Source organism: Salmo salar, chromosome 27 (assembly GCF_965601325.2).
Source record: "Salmo salar chromosome 27, fSalSal1, whole genome shotgun sequence".
Classification (NCBI taxonomy): Eukaryota; Metazoa; Chordata; class Actinopteri; order Salmoniformes; family Salmonidae; genus Salmo; species Salmo salar.
The window spans coordinates 8,432,808-8,449,854 of record NC_138317.1 but is presented as its reverse complement, the minus strand read 5'-3'; the positions used below and the strand labels follow the sequence as shown (position 1 = coordinate 8,449,854).

The following is a 17,047-nucleotide window of genomic DNA, read 5'->3' as shown; positions in this document are numbered from 1 at the left end:
CCTGCTGAAAGGTGAATTAATCTCCCAGTGTCTGGTGAAAAGCAGATTGAACCAGGATTTCCTCTAGGATTTTGACTGTCCGTAGCTCGATTCCGTTTACTTTTTATCCTGAAAAACATGTCGCAGCCCCCACTATGTTTGGAAATATGGAGAGTGGTAGTCAGTAATGTGTTGTGTTGGATTTACCCCAAACATAACACTTTGTATTCATGACAAAAAGTGAATTGCTTTGGCACATTTTTTGCAGTATTACTTTAATGCCTTATTGCAAACAGGATGCATGTTTTGAAATATTTTTTATTCTGTACAGGGTTTCTTCTTTTCACTCTGTCAGTTAGGTTAGTATTGTGGAGGAACTACAATGTTGTTGAGCCATTCTCAGTTTTCTCCTATCACAGCCATTCAACTATGTAACTGTTTCAAAGTCATCATTGCCTCACGGTGAAATCCATGAGCGGTTTACTTCCTCTCCGGCAACTGAGATAGGAAGGACGCCTGTATCTTTGTAGTGACTGGGTGTATTGATTCAGTGAATTAATGCCATGCTCAAAGGGATATTCAATGTCTGCTTTTTATATTTTTCCCCATCTACCAATACTGTAGGTGACCTTCTTTGCAAGGCATTGGAAAACCTCCCTGGTCTTTGTGGTTGAATCTGTTTGAAATTCACTGCTCAACTGAGAGATCTTACAGATAATTATATGCGTGTGGTACAGAGATGAGACAGTCATTAAAAAATCATGTTAAACACTATTATTGCACTCAGAGTGAGTCCATGCAACTCATTAAGTGACTTGTTAAGCAGATGTTTACTCCTGAACTTCTTTAGGCATGTCATAACAAAGGTGTTGATGTTAGGGGTGTGTACGGGAGGCGGAGTCAGGTGCAGGAGAGCAGAGTGTAGTAAACAGGCGCACTTTAATTACGGTCCAAAATTGACAGCACATAAAAACAATAACGTGCCAAAAACACGGAACATAGCAAAAGTATTGCGCCTGACAATATCCACATAACAATAAACAATTACACACAAAGACATGGAGGGGAACAGAGGACTAAATACATGCAGTGTGATTATGGGATGAGAACCAGGTGTGCAATGGAACAAGACACAACAAATGGATATATGAGAAACGGAGCGGCGATGGCTAGAAAGCCGGTGACGTCGATCGCCGACCGCCGCCCGAACAAGGAGAGGAGCCGACTTCGGTGGAAGTCGTGACAGTTGAATACTTATTGACTCAAGACATTTCAGCTTTTCATTTTTAATTAATTTGTAAAAATGTATAGAAACTTAATTCCACTTTGACATTATGGGGTATTGTGTTTAGGCCAGTGACAAAAATAATATCTATTTAATACATTTTATATTCAGGCTGTAACACAACAAAATGAGGAAACAGGCAAGGGGTGTGAATAATTTCTGAAGGCCCTGTATGTGTTTGGGAATTTAGATGAGATGAGGTTCTTGTGTAATTGTGTTTTTAATTCCAGGAAAGACCTGTGATATAGAGATGCTGCAGTTCATGGACGTCCTGACAGATGACGAGAAGGCTTGGGGCCTGGACTTCAAGGAAAGTGCATTACATCACTCCAAAGACCAATTATGGAACATTTCATCAAACAATTTTGACTCCTATTTAGGTTGCACATTTTGTATTGTGTTGGTTCTATAGGGGAAGATTAGTGTCACGCTGTACCTTGAAGTGGGTGATACATTTTTCTCATGCTGGAATAGATTAAAAAAAATTATAATAATAATAAACTCATATTCTTTACTCATTAGTAAACTTTAAAAGTCACACATTTCCAGACTCAATTAATATAACTGATCCAGGATTTCGTTTTTGATTAGGGGAAAAAGCAATTGTAAAAACGGTTTATAAATATGCTTACCTGAATGGATCAGTAGTACAATATACTGTAATAAAGATTGAGTAGACATTTTATATTGCAGTAGTTCATGAATAATGAACAGGGTTGCTAAGACTGCTGGTTCAGAAGATTTCCTTCTGGCAAAAATCATGTTTCAATACAGGTGTAGAGGCACATTCATTTTAATTTAAATATATTTCTCTACTCTTGTATTCATCGTGTATACAGCTACTCCTGTCTTATGTCAATAGTACTATCATCCAGCTTCACACATGCAATATTTGATGAGACACTATGAATAAATAAATAATATTGTATGGCTCAATGGAATCTGGATGACTCATTCTTTGTTTGTAGCTGCCTGGGGTATGTGTTTATGTAGTGTAGCCTATCAGCAGTAAAGTTTCCGTTCAATTCGGTAGAGTGATTGGGTCAGGCACTCCATCCATTTGTTATTCTCTTGATGTCTGATTAGGTGGAAGGTATTACAGAATGGAAGCTCGGGCTGATAGTGAGGACACTTGGAGATTGGGAGCAAGGAGGGGGAGATCGGGTTTCACCAGTACCCCGTGCTCAAGTAAATACCTCATTGTCTACTACTGAATCGCTCAAGGGATTACAGACTGTGATTTTAAAAGATGTGAATCTACGGAGATGGCTTTCACTTCGTTTTTCAGTGGTACAACATTGCTCCTTGTTCATACATTCACTCTGGGGTGCCAGAGTGCGGTCAGAGTGCGCTCTAGGCGTTCGTAAATTAAGAGTGTTGTCATATTGTCTGTAAATTCAGAGCGCTTCACTCTCTGAGCGTTCAGAGGAGTAGGGGTTGATCCTAGCGTTCTGACCTCACAACGGCAGTCAAGCACCCAAGCTGACTGGTAAAGCTGGCTAGCTTGATTGCTACTTCTAGACACAAATGAGAGAACACCTCACTCTGACCGCTTTACTCGCCATTGCAGAACTGGTTAGGCTGATTTCATGCTTTCTAGAGCATTGATGACTGTCGCTGTGCTGCTGGCAATAATTTAATAATGTTTTTTTTGCCGACGTTTAATGACACCGGTCATATTCAACTGGCGTTGTGCGTTCATAAATTCATCAGTTATTCTGCGCGCTGGCACACTCAGACGAGAGTGCTCCGAAATCGGGGTAGATAGCGAGAGTGAATTTACGAACGCATCTCTAATAGGATGTTGGAGAGCTATATTGACAAGGTTCTCTGTGGACAGAAGGGAGTCCGTTTTTTCTTCCCTCTGTGGGAAAGCTGTTGATATGAAATGGTAGGTGGGTGAAATTCAACAAGAAAACATAAATAAATAATAATATTTTTGTTCTATTCAAGCACTTGCACATGACTGAATTCTCTTCTCCTACCTGTTGATGCATATGCTTGCAGACATGGGACACTCAGTTGTTGGATATAGCTGAGATGGAGGTCAGAAGTTGACCTACAGTGAAGAAGTGGTCCCAGCTATACCTACTGCCAAGGTTTACAAGGTATGAGGAAGATGATGCTCTTCAGTTGACATTCTGAGGACCAATCTATTTTGATTGTCTTTCTATGTAATCACTTCAAATTGATTATGCCTTCACCGAAAATGTGCCTTTCACAGAGCTCAGATGGAAAGATATCCTTGTACCAGTGTGACCTATACAAATTCTCCAGCTAAAGATAATTTGAACAGTAACCCATTTCCTCACATTTTTTTGTATACCTTTATTTAACTAGGCAAGTCAGTTTAAGAACAAATTCTTATTTTCAATGACGGTCTAGGAACAGTGGGTTAACTGCCTTGTTCAGGGGCAGAACAACAGATTTTTACCTTGTCAGCTCAAGGATTTGATCGTGCAACCTTTCAGTTACTAGTCCAACGCTCTAACCACTAGGCTACCTGTTAAAGAGTAACATTCAAGTTTTCTAAATCTATGAATGTTTGCTTTTTAACAGTGCCATTGAGGGTCAGTTTGGAGGGATTTTGGACAGATGCTCCTTGGTGTCCATCAACCCACAGGACAGAGAAAAGTATGACCACATGAACTGGACTTCCCTCTGTGATTCAACAAGAAAGCACAGATTGTTTTGACACGTTATAAGTTCTGTCTGTTGTTCACTGTATGCTACAGGTATGCAGCACTGATCATGTCGTTAATGGACAAGGACTGCCGATACCACTTGGACACTTGTTTATACAATCCTGCATTGTTCAAAGGTACGATATTTTCTGAAATAACAATGGAAATTCTATTTGTCTTCCATTCATTCTAGATTCATGCAAGTGTAACATATGGATTCAAACATATAGTACAGTATGCATGAATGTAATTAACCTTCCATTATCATTCTTTAACACCTCTCTATAGGTTCTTCGTTTTATGTGCCTGATGAGGAGGACTTTTCAGTGAGTTTTATTAATACAATTACATTTGTCATTGATAATACCTTTATTACTCTTACTGCCTTTTTTTAAATATCTGTCATTGAACTGAATTTGATATTTAACATAGAAACCAATTGAATGGAATATAAGAAAATATTGTCCGAGAGAATTGTGGTAAGGTAGTTTTATGGTATTTTCTTTTAATGTATTCCAGGGATGAGTTGTGGTACTAAGCTTATACAGTCTTCAAATGCTCTCCCAGAGGTTAAGGATAAGGAATGGGGCTTAGATGTCTTCATAGAGAGTTCATTTCCTCACCCCAAAGGCCTCAAACATGATTTAATGGGCTTCTCTGAGACTACAGGGAGCGATATCTGAGAGAAATAGTGCATTGAAAATGATTGTCAGGATATTTGGTGTTCTGTTATTATATTTGATGTATTGTTATTAGCTTTGTTGACAGTTTGGAAATGACCTAATGTCGAAATATGCCAAGTCAATTCTTTCATATGGAAAACGAACTGAATTTCCAGTGTTTTTGAAACGTCTGCCATTTTAATATAAAATTGCAGACATATTGCCTTTGCTTTTTATTGTTAGTTTGTATCATATTTGTATCATAGATATTTTGTCTTATTGAAAACATTTCTCTATAGTGAAGGCAAGGATACTTTTAGATACATTAGATACTCCATAGTAATTGTTATAATGATTCTGAACTGTCTTGAAATGCATAGGCTACCTCATTGCAAACACCCGATTAGCCACACCAAGGTACTGCATTGGATTCTGCGCTTCTCTCTTTTCACGTACTGTCACATAGACCCGATTGGCTGTTGCCTAGATACTAGACCTACATTTTTAGTAAACATATCGAGGGTTTCAGGGATGAAGATAAGCGTAGTTAAATAAAGGAGAAATGCCGAAACCACAAAAGGAAACGGTACGTTTGTTAAATGTAAATGTGGCAAGGTTGGACCAATGTTGCCGTTGAGTTTTAGTGAATGTCACAATGTAGCAATTGCACGATGCGCTACAAATAGAACAACAAACAGATACAGATGTAGCAGCTGCCTGAGAGAGCTCGGGTGCAACATTTTAACAAGTGTACACCTGTTGCTGCAATAATGACGCTCGATCGTGAAGGTGTCAATGATTTTCATTTGAAAGTAATGACAATGGTTATTTCATATGACAGATCAGCATACCTCCACCTGGGCGATGGAACTGGAATGATGAAACCCAAGCCCTTGAGTTCATCAGGTAACGTTAATGGGCAGCTATTGCAGTAGCAAGTGTTACAATACTTTCTGGACCTATTTTTGTGATGAACGTTTTCGCCCTATTATTTGCGGGTGTAAATTGATGTATTTTATTATCTAATTAACTTATCAATGAGTATGCACATGTTGATAAGTATTTAACTATTTTCTCATCCTTTTATTTTCAGTTTTAATACATCTGTGGAGGTAAAAGAAAAGAGAAAAAAGACTAAACCTGTCCATTTTCAAGATCTTGCCAGCAAGCGTCCAGAGAGGTAACATTAGCTATTTATTTCTAGCCTTAGCCAACAGCACTTTTCCTATCCATATTATTCAACTAACAATGATATTAATAGATAGAGCATTCATTACATTAGATGCACTATTGTAAAGTGGTTGTTCCACTGGATATTATAGGTGAATGCACCAATTTGTAAGTCGCTCTGGATAAGAGCGTCTGCTAAATGACTAAAATGTAAAAATAAAAAATGTAAAAAATGATATGTATCCTTGATTGACACATAATTAAGGGCATTACTGTGTTCTGAACTCTTTCAACAAATACTTTTCTGTCTATTATTTGTAGGCAAACACAGTCATCGGCCAAGAGGGCGGGACAAAGCAGCAGGAAGACTGTGGGTCCTGCTCAACTCAATGCCTACAAGTCCGCAGTAAAACGGGGTCAGAGTGACTATGTGACCATTGAGGATGTGAAACGTAGGTGTTGGTCGGTCATACACAATACAGATCTATGTTATAGAACACATCCTTACAGCAGATTAGTTGAATATATGGCCTTTGTCTGTCTGTCTGTTTGTATGTACAGTATGTACACTGCCTTCAGAAAGTATTCATAGTCCTTGACTTACTCCACATTTTGTTGTGTTACAGCCTGAATTCAAAATGGAGTACATAAAAGAAAATTCTCACACCCATCTACACACAATACTCCACAATGACAAGGTGAAAACATGTTTTTATAAATGTTTGCACATTTATTGAAAATGAAATACAGAAATATCTAATTTACATTCACATCTGTGAGTCTTTCTGGGTAAGTCTCTAAGAGTTTTGCACACCTGAATTGTACACTATTTGCACATTATTCTTTTAAAAATTCTTCAAGGTCTGACAAGTTGGTTGTTGATCATTGCTAGACAAACATTTTTTACGTCGATTTAAGTCGTAACTGTAACTAGGCCACTCAGAAACATTCAATGTCGTCTTGGTAAGCAACTCCAGTGTATATTTGGCCTTGTGTTTTTGGTTATTGTCCTGCTGAAAGGTGAATTTGTCTCCAGTATCTGCTGGTAAGCAGACTGAACCAGGTTATCCTCTAGGATTTTGCCGTCAGAAAGTATTCTCACCTCTTGACTTTTTCAACATTTCTTTTGTGTTACAACCTGATTTTAAAATGGATTGAGTTGAGATTTTTTTTGTCACTGGTTTACACAAATACTCCATAATATCAAAGTGGAATTATGTTTTTCAAATTTTTTGGAAAAGAAGGAAGTCTGTATAGAATAAAAATATTCCAAAACATGCATCTTTTTTTGCAACAAGGCACTAAAGTAATACTGAAAAACAAATGTTGTCCTGAATACAAAGTGGTATGTTTGGGGCAAATCCATTACAGCACATTACTGACTACTACGCTCCATATTTTCAAGCATAGTGTTGGCTGCATCATGTTATGGGTATACTTGTAATCATTAATAAGGACTGGGATGTTTTTTAGGATAAGAATGGTGCTAAGCACCGGCAAAATCCTAGACGAAAACCTGGTTCAGTTTGCTTTCCACCAGACACTGGGAAATGAATTCACCTTTCAGCAAGACAATAATCTAAAACATAAGGCCATATCTACAGCTGTAATTGCGGCCAAAGGTGATTCTATAAAGTATTGACTCAGGGGTGTGAATACTGTGAAATAGGTATTTCTGTATTTCATTTTCAATAAATTTGGAGACATTTCTAAAATTGTTTTCACTTTGTCATTATGGAATAAGTCAAGGGGTGTGAATACTTTCTGAAGGCACTGTATGTATGTCTGTCTGTGTTGCAGAGGTGGCACTCAGTTTGCTGCAGGAGAACGATGCGCTTCCCATTCCACTTTGCTTCCTGTCAGTGTTGAAGTAAGGAAGCACCCACTGCACAGTATATCTGCCTTCTCTCTCTCTCTTTTGTCTGTCCATCTGTCTGTGTCTCTCTTAATCCCTTTCACACACACACACAAACCTTTGTTTACAGCTATGTTTTCAATCCATGCTACATCCATTTACGTACGCTTCCGTTGAAAAGTTTGGGGTCACTTAGAAATGTCCTTGTTTTTGAAAGAAGAAAATATATATTGTCTATTAAAATAACATCAAATTGATCAGAAATACAGTGTAGACATTGTTAATGTTGTAAATGACTATTGTAGCTGGAAACGGCAGATTTTTTATGGAATATCTACATAGGCGTACAGAGGCCCATTATCAGCAACCATCATTCCTGTGTTCCAATGACACCTTGTGTTAGCTTATACAAGTTTATCATTTTAAAAGGCTAATTGATCATTAAAAAAATCATTTTGCAATTACATTAGCACAGCTGAAAACTGTTGTCCTGATTAAAGAAGCAAGAAAACTTCGTTAGACTAGTTGAGTATCTGGAGCATCAGTATTTGTGGGTTCGATTACAGGCTCAAAATGGCCAGAAACAAAGACCTTTCTTCTGAAACTCGTCAGTCTATTCTTGTTCTGAGAAATGAAGGCTGTTCCATGCGAGAAATTGCCAAGAAACAGAAGATCTCGTACAACGCTGTGTACTACTTCCTTCATAGATCAGCACAAACTGGTTCTAACCAGAATAGAAAGAGGAGTGGGAGGCCCCAGTGCACAACTGAGCAAGAGGACAAATACATTAGAGTGTCTAGTTTGAGAAACAGACACTTCACAAGTCCTCAACTGGCAGCTTCATTAAATAATACCCGCAAAACAGCATTCTCAGCGTTGTACAAGTGTTGTGGTCTGGGTGTAGCTGGTGCAGAGGAGTCAGGCACAGGACAGCAGAGATGAGTAACACAAGTAACTTTACTCAAATATTCCAATAACATGTCGTAATACCGAGCCCACAATAACGGACCGAACATACATAAAACAATCACGCACAAAAACCATGGGGAAAACAGAGGGTATAATAATTAACATGTAATTGGGGAATTGAAACCAGGTGTGTAAAACAAAGACAAAACAAATGGAAAATGAAAAGTGGATCGGCGATGGCTAGAAAGCCGGTGACGTCGATTGCCGAACGCCGCCCGAACAAGGAGGGACCGACTTCGGTAGAAGTCGTGACAACGAGATCTTCAGTTTCTTGGCAATTTCTCACATGGAATAGCCTTCATTTCTCAGAACAAGAATAGACCGAGGAGTTTCAAAAGAAAATAAATTGTTTCAGGCCATTTTGAGTCTGTAATCAAACCCACAAATGCTGATGTTCCAGATTCTCAACTAGTCTAAAGAAGGCCAGTTTAATTGTTTCTTTAATCAGCACAACAGTTTTCAGCTGTGCTAACATAATTGCAAAGGGATTTTCTAATGATCAATTAGCCTTTTAAAATTATACACTTGGATTAGCTAACACAACGTGCCATTTGAACACAGAAGTGATGGTTGGCCTCTGTACGCCTATGTAGATATTCCATAAAAAATCTGTCATTTCCAGCTACAACAGTAATTTACAACATTAACAATGTCTACACTGTATTTCTGATCAATTTGATGTTATTTTAATGGATAAAAAAAAATGTGCTTTTCTTTCCAAAACAAGGACATTTCTAAGTGACCCCAAAATCTTGAATGGTAGTTTATGTTGCTAGGCTTTATGATTGCTCTTAGACATTGCCCTGTGTGTGTGTGTTTAGGAGCAGAGAGCTAGATGAGTTCCTGGCTGCCCTCCTGCTCTACCTGTCCTGTTACTTTGAGAGGAAGTCTCTGGAGAAGAAGCCCAAGCCTCTCATGGCGTCAGTACCATACTCATTGTGCCGTGTGTGTTTGTGTGTTTACATTAATTACCATTTTATATAGACTTAAGACTCTTAATTCGTATATATTGATGTTTCTCACGACTTTGCCTCTCTATAATGTATTGATTTGTGTCAGTGACCAGAGTATCACAGATAAGCAGGTGATGGCGGAGACCCTTGCTAAGGTGGAGCTGGCCCAGAAGCAGCTGGCCTTCTGCTACTCCAGCCTGATCCTGGGCCTGGGCCTGTCCCAGCAGCACCACATGGCCTGTGGCAGGTCAGTCACCTCGCCGCCATTTTGGCTCTGCAGGGGCAAGGAGGGGAAGTGACAAGAGTCAAGGGAATAGATACTAATTTGGTTATTAAGCAGATACCTTAGATCCAACGCGATTGACAGTTAAAGCCTATATTCAGAATAATCTACGTAGATTATACACAACATCTAATACATCCAGAAATTGTGAGTAGCGGCCTAACCTCCATGCATACAACATTTCACTTACTGCGTTAAACTATCACTTTAAGTGCTTTGTTTCTACAGGAGCCGTGTGTCATTGACCTACAAAGACAGGCAGTTGTATGAGGTTAGTACCAAACACCACAGAACTGTGACTTGACCTTTGCGACTGTGTATTCCAGAGGAGATGTTGACCCGACAGAGGCTACTGCTTTGACAGGCAGTACTGTTTAACCAGAGGTGGTGGTATAGTGTAACAGGGTTATTTTAGGGTAACTCAGCACCCTATGTCTGCATCTAGTACCAGAATAGATTTTTTGATGTTTGGAAATGTATTTTGGAAAAAAAGAAGGATGATGTGACACAGACCCAGACGCAGCTTTAGTACCTTGAATGAATTACTGGCTTGCAGGCTTGGCTGACTGGCTGAATGGCTGGATGAATAAATGAATGAATGAACAGGCCTAAACATTATTATTATTATTATTATCTCCAGAGGATGGAGCCATCAGCATTAGATATTAACAAATGACCTACATCAAATGCGACTGTAGCATCTCATCTCTGTAATCTGTCCTATCTACACCAGTGTCTGTACAGCTTCTTCTGCTACGTGGCGTGGGTGACATTCAGTAGGAAGGAACTGAGGGGCATACAGGAGGAGGTGGGGCACCTGCTGCGTTCTGACACCTTCAACCCCGCCCTCAGGACCAGGATAGATGCCACAGAGGACACCCTGGCCCAGGACTCCTCCACCAAAGAGGGACAGACTGAGCCCAAAGTGCACACACAGAGCCACAACGCCCCAGAGCAAAGGTGTGTGGGGAGTGGGGGAAGGCTGGGGTGGTGTATGCATGGCTATCTATCAGTTCCCATTTTGAGTCATTTTTTAAATTGTTTTTCCGTACAATAGTTTCTACTAGCCTAAGTGACTGACTGACATGATTAGTTGCAGTAAAGAACAAAATGGTTTAGGCTGCAAAGCCATCTCTGCTTGAATGCTGTCTATCTACCTCCCAGACCATGGGATTGACTGAGACAGATTCATGACTTGTCAGATAAGAGTGACAGGCCGTTTTATGTCAGCTCCCAACATCTGACAGATGACTGACAGTTCTGTAAACGGTTTCATGTCTCTTGCTCTTATGCTGTCAGGTCTAGGCCAAGTTGGTCTTGAAGTCAGTACTCCATACAGTGAGGGAAAAAAGTATTTGATCCCCTGCTGATTTTGTACATTTGCCCAATGACAAAGAAATGATCAGTCTATAATTTTAATGGTAGGTTTATTTGAATAGTGAGAGACAGAATAACAACAAAAAAATCCAGAAAAACGCATGTCAAAAATGTTATAAATTGATTTGCATTTTAATGAGGGAAATAAGTATTTGACCCCTCTGCAAAACATGACTTAGTACTTGGTGGCAAAACCCTTGTTGGCAGTCACAGAGGTCAGACGTTTCTTGTAGTTGGCCACCAGGTTTGCACACATCTCAGGAGGATTTTGTCCCACTCCTCTTTGCAGATCTTCTCCAAGTCATTAAGGTTTCGAGGCTGACGTTTGGAAACTCGAACCTTCAGCTCCCTCCACAGATTTTCTATGGGATTAAGGTCTGGAGACTGGCTAGGCCACTCCAGGACCTTAATGTGCTTCTTCATGAGCCACTTCTTTGTTGCCTTGGCCGTGTGTTTTGGGTCATTGTCATGCTGGAATACCCGTCCACGACCCATTTTCAATGCCTTGGCTGAGGGAAGGAGGTTCTCACCCAAGATTTGACGGTACATGGCCCCGTCCATCGTCCCTTTGATGCGGTGAAGTTGTCCTGTCCCCTTAGCAGAAAAACACACCCAAAGCATAATGTTTCCACCTCCATGTTTGACGGTGGGGATGGTGTTTTTGGGGTCTAGGCAGCATTCCTCCTCCTCCAAACACGGCGAGTTGAGTTGATGCCAAAGAGCTCCATTTTGGTCTCATCTGACCACAACACTTTCACCCAGTTGTCCTCTGAATCATTCAGATGTTCATTGGCAAACTTCAGACGGGCATGTATATGTGCTTTCTTGAGCAGGGGGACCTTGCGGGCGCTGCAGGATTTCAGTCCTTCATGGCGTAGTGTGTTACCAATTGTTTTCTTGGTGACTATGGTCCCAGCTGCCTTGAGATCATTGACAAGATCCTCCCGTGTAGTTCTGGGCTGATTCCTCACCGTTCTCATGATCATTGCAACTCCACGAGGTGAGATCTTGCATGGAGCCCCAGGCCGAGGGAGATTGACAGTTCTTTTGTGTTTCTTCCATTTGCGAATAATCGCACCAACTGTTGTCACCTTCTCACCAAGCTGCTTGGCGATAGTCTTGTAGCCCATTCCAGCCTTGTGTAGGTCTACAATCTTGTCCCTGACGTCCTTGGAGAGCTCTTTGGTCTTGGCCATGGTGGAGACTTTGGAATCTGATTGATTGATTGCTTCTGTGGACAGGTGTCTTTTATACAGGTAACAAACTGAGATTAGGAGCACTCCCTTTAAGAGTGTGTTCCTAATCTCAGCTCGTTACCTGTATAAAAGACACCTGGGAGCCAGAAATATTTCTGATTGAGAGGGGGTCAAATACTTATTTCCCTCATTAAAATGCAAATCAATTCATAACATTTTTGACATGCGTTTTTCTGGATTTGTTTGTTGTTATTCTGTCTCTCACTGTTCAAATTAACCTACCATTCAAATTATAGACTGATCATTACTTTGTCAGTGGGCAAACGTACAAAATCAGCAGGGTATCAAATACTTTTTTCCCTCACTGTAAGTAGAACCAAATGAATTATATGTGGGGAGTTTCTTTTGTTGATATCTTCACAGCTGTTGTCTACATATTTGATGATTAATAGTACAGCTGTATATATTTTATAATATTTGTTATTAGAATGACATGCTCTGGTATTTTACTTTCATTTATTTTCTCCTGGCTTAAAGAAATTCTAGAGTATGACTTGTGAGATTTTGTCCTCCCACTATAGGATTGCCCCTAATGACTCTTCACTCTAATGCCCAAATCTAAATCAATTCATATCTAGTGCCTAGGCCCTAGGGAATAGGCGCCAGTTTGGAATTGGTCCTCAGTCTTCTGCTTCTCGTCCTTTGACCTTTAACCTTTGACCCCAGGAAGTCCCAGCGTCGTCCGGCCTTGAGTAAGATCATGACCCAGCGCTCCCCGGTCATGGTGTCCCTGCTGCCATATCCGTGGGAGGAGGCTCCTCATCTGTTCCGCCGCTACAGACCCAGGAAGCAGAGCCAGGCCAAGCTGTATAACCCAGAGACCCTGATGGAGGAGCTCAAGGAGCAGCTGGCCTCTGTCAGGTAGCTAACAGTCATAGCACAGGGAGGGAATACCCCCATCCCAGATCTGTATGTGCTGTCTTGCCAACTCCTATGGTCATTGTCACACCAACTGTTAGCAAGGTCTGGGACCAGGCTAGGGAAGGAAGATGTTTGCTATATACATTTACATTTTAGTCATTTAGCAGACGCTCTTATCCAGAGCGACTTACAGTTAGTGCATTCTTAAGATAGCTAGGTGGGACAACCACATATCACAGGCATAGTAAGTACACTCTGCTGTCCTAGCTTTAGGGGGAAAGTGCCAGGACAGAGAATGACTTGGACTGGGCTGAGCGGGAGCTGCCCTCCCGGAGGGGTGGGAGAACCAAGAGACCAGAGGTGGCAGAACGGAGTGCTCAGGTTAGGGTGTAGGGTTTGAGCATAGTCTGAAGGTGGGGGGGGGGGGGGGGGCAGTTCCTCTTGCTGCTCCGTAGGCAAGCAGCATGGTCTTGAAGTGGATGCGAGTTTCGACTGGAACCCAGTGGAGTGTGCAGAGGAGCGGGGTGACATGGGCAAACTTGGGAAGGTTGAAAACCAGGCGGGCTGCAGCGTTCTGGATAGGTTGCAGGGATTTGATGGCACAAGCGGGGAGCCTAGCCAACAGCGTGTTGCAATAGTCCAGACGGGAGATGACAAGTGCCTGGATTAGGACCTACACCGATTCCTGTGAGAGGTAGGGTCGTACTCTACGGATGTTGTAGAGCATGAACCTGCATCACTGCTTTGATGTTTGCAGAGAACAACAGGGTGTTGTCCCGGATCGCGCCAAGGTTCTTTGCACTCTGGGAAGGCGACACTGTGCAGTTGTCAACCGTGATGAAGAGGTCTTTGAGCAGGCAGGCCTTCCCCGGGAGGAAGAGCAGCTCCGTCTTGTCGAGGTTGAGCTTGAGGTGGTGGGCCGACATCCAAGCTGAGATATCTGCCAGGCACGCAGAGATGCGTGTCGCTACCTGGGTGTCGAAGGGGGGAAGGGGAAAAGTAGTTTTGTGTCATCTACATAGCAATGATAGGAGAGACCATGTGAGGATATGACGGAGCTGAGTGACTTGGTGTTTAGAGGGAAGGGAAGAGGGCCAAGAACTGAGGAGGATTAAGGAGGGAGGAGAAGGTGGAAAAGAGTTTCATAGGGTTAGAGACAGAAGCATGACATTTTGAGTGATAGAAAGTATATCAGAAGATTGAATGAAAATAACAAACTATATGTGTAAGAGACTGATAATATATACTACAAACATTGTATTGAACTTGAATTGTCCCTCAAAAATGTATGTATATCTCTTGTACATGAAGTTAACGTTCACAGCACTGTATTTCCACACCCCTGAACTTATGTCTGCTACACTCTTAGAAAAAAGTGTAAAAATAAAAAAGGGTTCTTTGGCTGTCACCATAGGGGAACCCTTTTTGGTTCCAGGTAGAACTCTTTTGGGTTCCATGTAGAACCCTGTGTGTAAAGGGTTCTACATGGAACCAAAAGGGTTCTACCTGGAACCAAAAAGGGTTCTTCAAAGGGTTCTCCTTTTAGGTTCTAGATAGCACCTTTTTTTCTAAGAGTGTATGTTTGAACTTTGAAATCTGTTTTTCTAGCTTTGGGATTCTGGGGAAGCCTCTGAGCCAGTTCAGCTGCACCACCCTTATGCCCCAGGGAGCCAACAACGAAGACGAGGAGGAGGAAGATGATGAGGATGACGATGATGAAGACTCCGGCGTCCATGTTCGAAGCAGTAAGAACACCTTCATGGCTCAGAGACCTGTCGCATCAGCAGTGGACCAACGTGGCAGCCACAGCCGCGCCAATACAGTCATCTCACGGGCCACCACAGAGGGAGTGTCCTCAGACACAGAGTAAGAGTATGTGCGTGTCTGTATGTGTGCCAGGCTTCCCCCAAAGTTTGACCAATAAAAAAAGAACAAAAACATATAAAATGATGTATCTTTAGTCGCTCTGTGTTTCATAATTGGCCTTCAAGTTGCATGTGGCTGAATGTATCTCACCAGAGAAAGCATCTGATCGAGCGAAACGGTGCCCCTCAGTATATGTATGTTGTCTGGCCAAAAAGAGTATGCCATTGTTGCTGCCCGTAGCATTGAATTTAATAGCAAGGGAAGCTAGCAAGCATTTTGCCTCCCTTGATAATGTTTAAATAAAATAATAACCAATCAGCATTGAGCTAAACTGAGCACCAAAAAAAGTGTCAATGGAAGCTAGTTTGGATTTGACTTCACACCAATCACATTGCATCAAACGTATTGAAAAAAAGGGGATTTGGACTTGTGGACTTAGTGTACCGGCCAGTGATTATAACGGTGATTCAGATCCAACCATAAATTCATACATTGTGCCCCTGGCCTGAGTGGGTGGGAGTTCAATATGTAACTAGATGTAGTAGGCTAACGTTAACTAGCTGGCTCATCATTGCCCTTGAAATTAAGTTAGGCTAGCTGGCAAGCCTTTTAGCCATGTAGCCTAGTCGAGAACAACAAAAACTAAAAGTGTGTAGGCTACTGTATGACAGAGAGGAGGATTGCATTGGCGTTCCTTTACAAGGTAAGTCATTGTTTTTTCTACTTGCGCACACACACACACACACACACACACACACACACACACACACACACACGGACAGCCACATGTTATTTACCTTATGTTGATTGGATTTGAAATGATGGTGGATTTACTTAGCAGAGGCCTCTCCTGTTTTTTTTTTTGTTCCCACTTGTGATATCACTTTTTGTTTCTAAATCAATAATTGTTTAGTAGTCAGACATTTTGCAAGCAAAACATCAAGTTTTAAATTTCATTTCCTGCAGTTGTACACATTTGACCATGGGGCGCAGAATTTTTTTTGCATTTTTAAAGCAAGTTTGCTCCAATTATACACATTTTGCCATGGGCCAAAGAGAAGATTTACCCATTTCTGGCAATTCTTCAAATTTTCCCATGGGGTGTAGAGAAAATGTTTGCAGGTTTACATCACATTTTCTGTAATTCTACACATTTTGCCATAAGTTGGAGAGTAATGTTTGCAGTTTTTAATATTTCATTTTTTTGGGGTGAGAGCGACTAATTAAATCAATGTGGGCCCCCCAGTTGGTAATTCGACCATGATTACTACAAGTTTAGAAAGCTGAACATTATACTAACAAAAAATGTTAGCTGACATGGGCTAATTGAGTGACTGTCAGTGACTGACATAACAAAAGAAAAACTTCTGATGCACAACTACATTTTCAAAATGGCACCCTGTATATTCTACTATTCTAACTCTCAACAGTAAGTTGAGACCTCAACTGAGTTCTTAATTATTTATTTTTATTGATCCACGGGCCGCCAGTTGCCCATCCCTGCTGTAGGTCATCTACCTGTTTGTTACATGCAATGTGCTTTGTGGACTTCACCGGACAGATATGGCTCTCTGGTTTTGTGAAGAAACAAACGTGTGGTTGAATTTATTCTGCCCAGTGGTGTAAAGTACTTTAGTAAAATTACTTTAAAGTACTACTTAGTAGTTTATTGGTGTATCTGTACTGTACTTTACCATTTATATCTGATCTAGCAGACTTAGTTTGCTTAGTTTGTACATTATGTCTGAGTGTTGGAGTGTTGGAGTGTGCCACTGGCTAGCAATAAAACGAACAAGAAAATTGTGCCGTCTGGTTTGCCTAATATAAGGAATTAGACATTATTTATA

The 17,047-nt window shown here is 41.0% G+C and overlaps 1 protein-coding gene across 2 annotated transcripts; it reads left to right on the top strand.

Moving 5' to 3' along the window:
- Window positions 1-2,683: 2,683 nt before the first annotated feature.
- ppp1r36 (protein phosphatase 1 regulatory subunit 36) lies at window positions 2,684-15,281 on the top strand. Of its 2 annotated transcripts, XM_014177597.3 has the most exons (15): window positions 2,684-3,155; window positions 3,272-3,372; window positions 3,824-3,898; window positions 4,000-4,085; window positions 4,237-4,274; window positions 5,452-5,516; window positions 5,704-5,790; window positions 6,102-6,232; window positions 7,581-7,650; window positions 9,426-9,524; window positions 9,664-9,804; window positions 10,069-10,111; window positions 10,574-10,800; window positions 13,140-13,334; window positions 14,943-15,281. In XM_014177597.3, exons 4-15 carry the CDS (start codon window positions 4,016-4,018, stop codon window positions 15,202-15,204), a joined length of 1,428 nt encoding a protein of 475 aa, XP_014033072.1. In that variant the 5' UTR covers window positions 2,684-3,155; window positions 3,272-3,372; window positions 3,824-3,898; window positions 4,000-4,015; the 3' UTR covers window positions 15,205-15,281. The 2 variants fall into 2 exon arrangements, with proteins under 2 accessions (XP_014033072.1, XP_014033075.1); XM_014177600.3 differs by lacking the exons at window positions 2,684-3,155; window positions 3,272-3,372; window positions 3,824-3,898; window positions 4,000-4,085; window positions 4,237-4,274 and adding an exon at window positions 5,110-5,196.
- The last annotated feature ends 1,766 nt before the right edge of the window (window positions 15,282-17,047 follow it).

Bases quoted from the DNA above. Each gene is read 5' to 3' on its own strand.
- ppp1r36 (XM_014177597.3), top strand. From the start codon at position 4,016: ATGTCGTTAATGGACAAGGACTGCCGATACCACTTGGACACTTGTTTA. The intron at 5,517-5,703 runs GTAACGTTAATG...TTTTATTTTCAG, and splicing joins CAAGCCCTTGAGTTCATCAG to TTTTAATACATCTGTGGAGG. The intron at 13,335-14,942 runs GTAGCTAACAGT...CTGTTTTTCTAG, and splicing joins GAGCAGCTGGCCTCTGTCAG to CTTTGGGATTCTGGGGAAGC.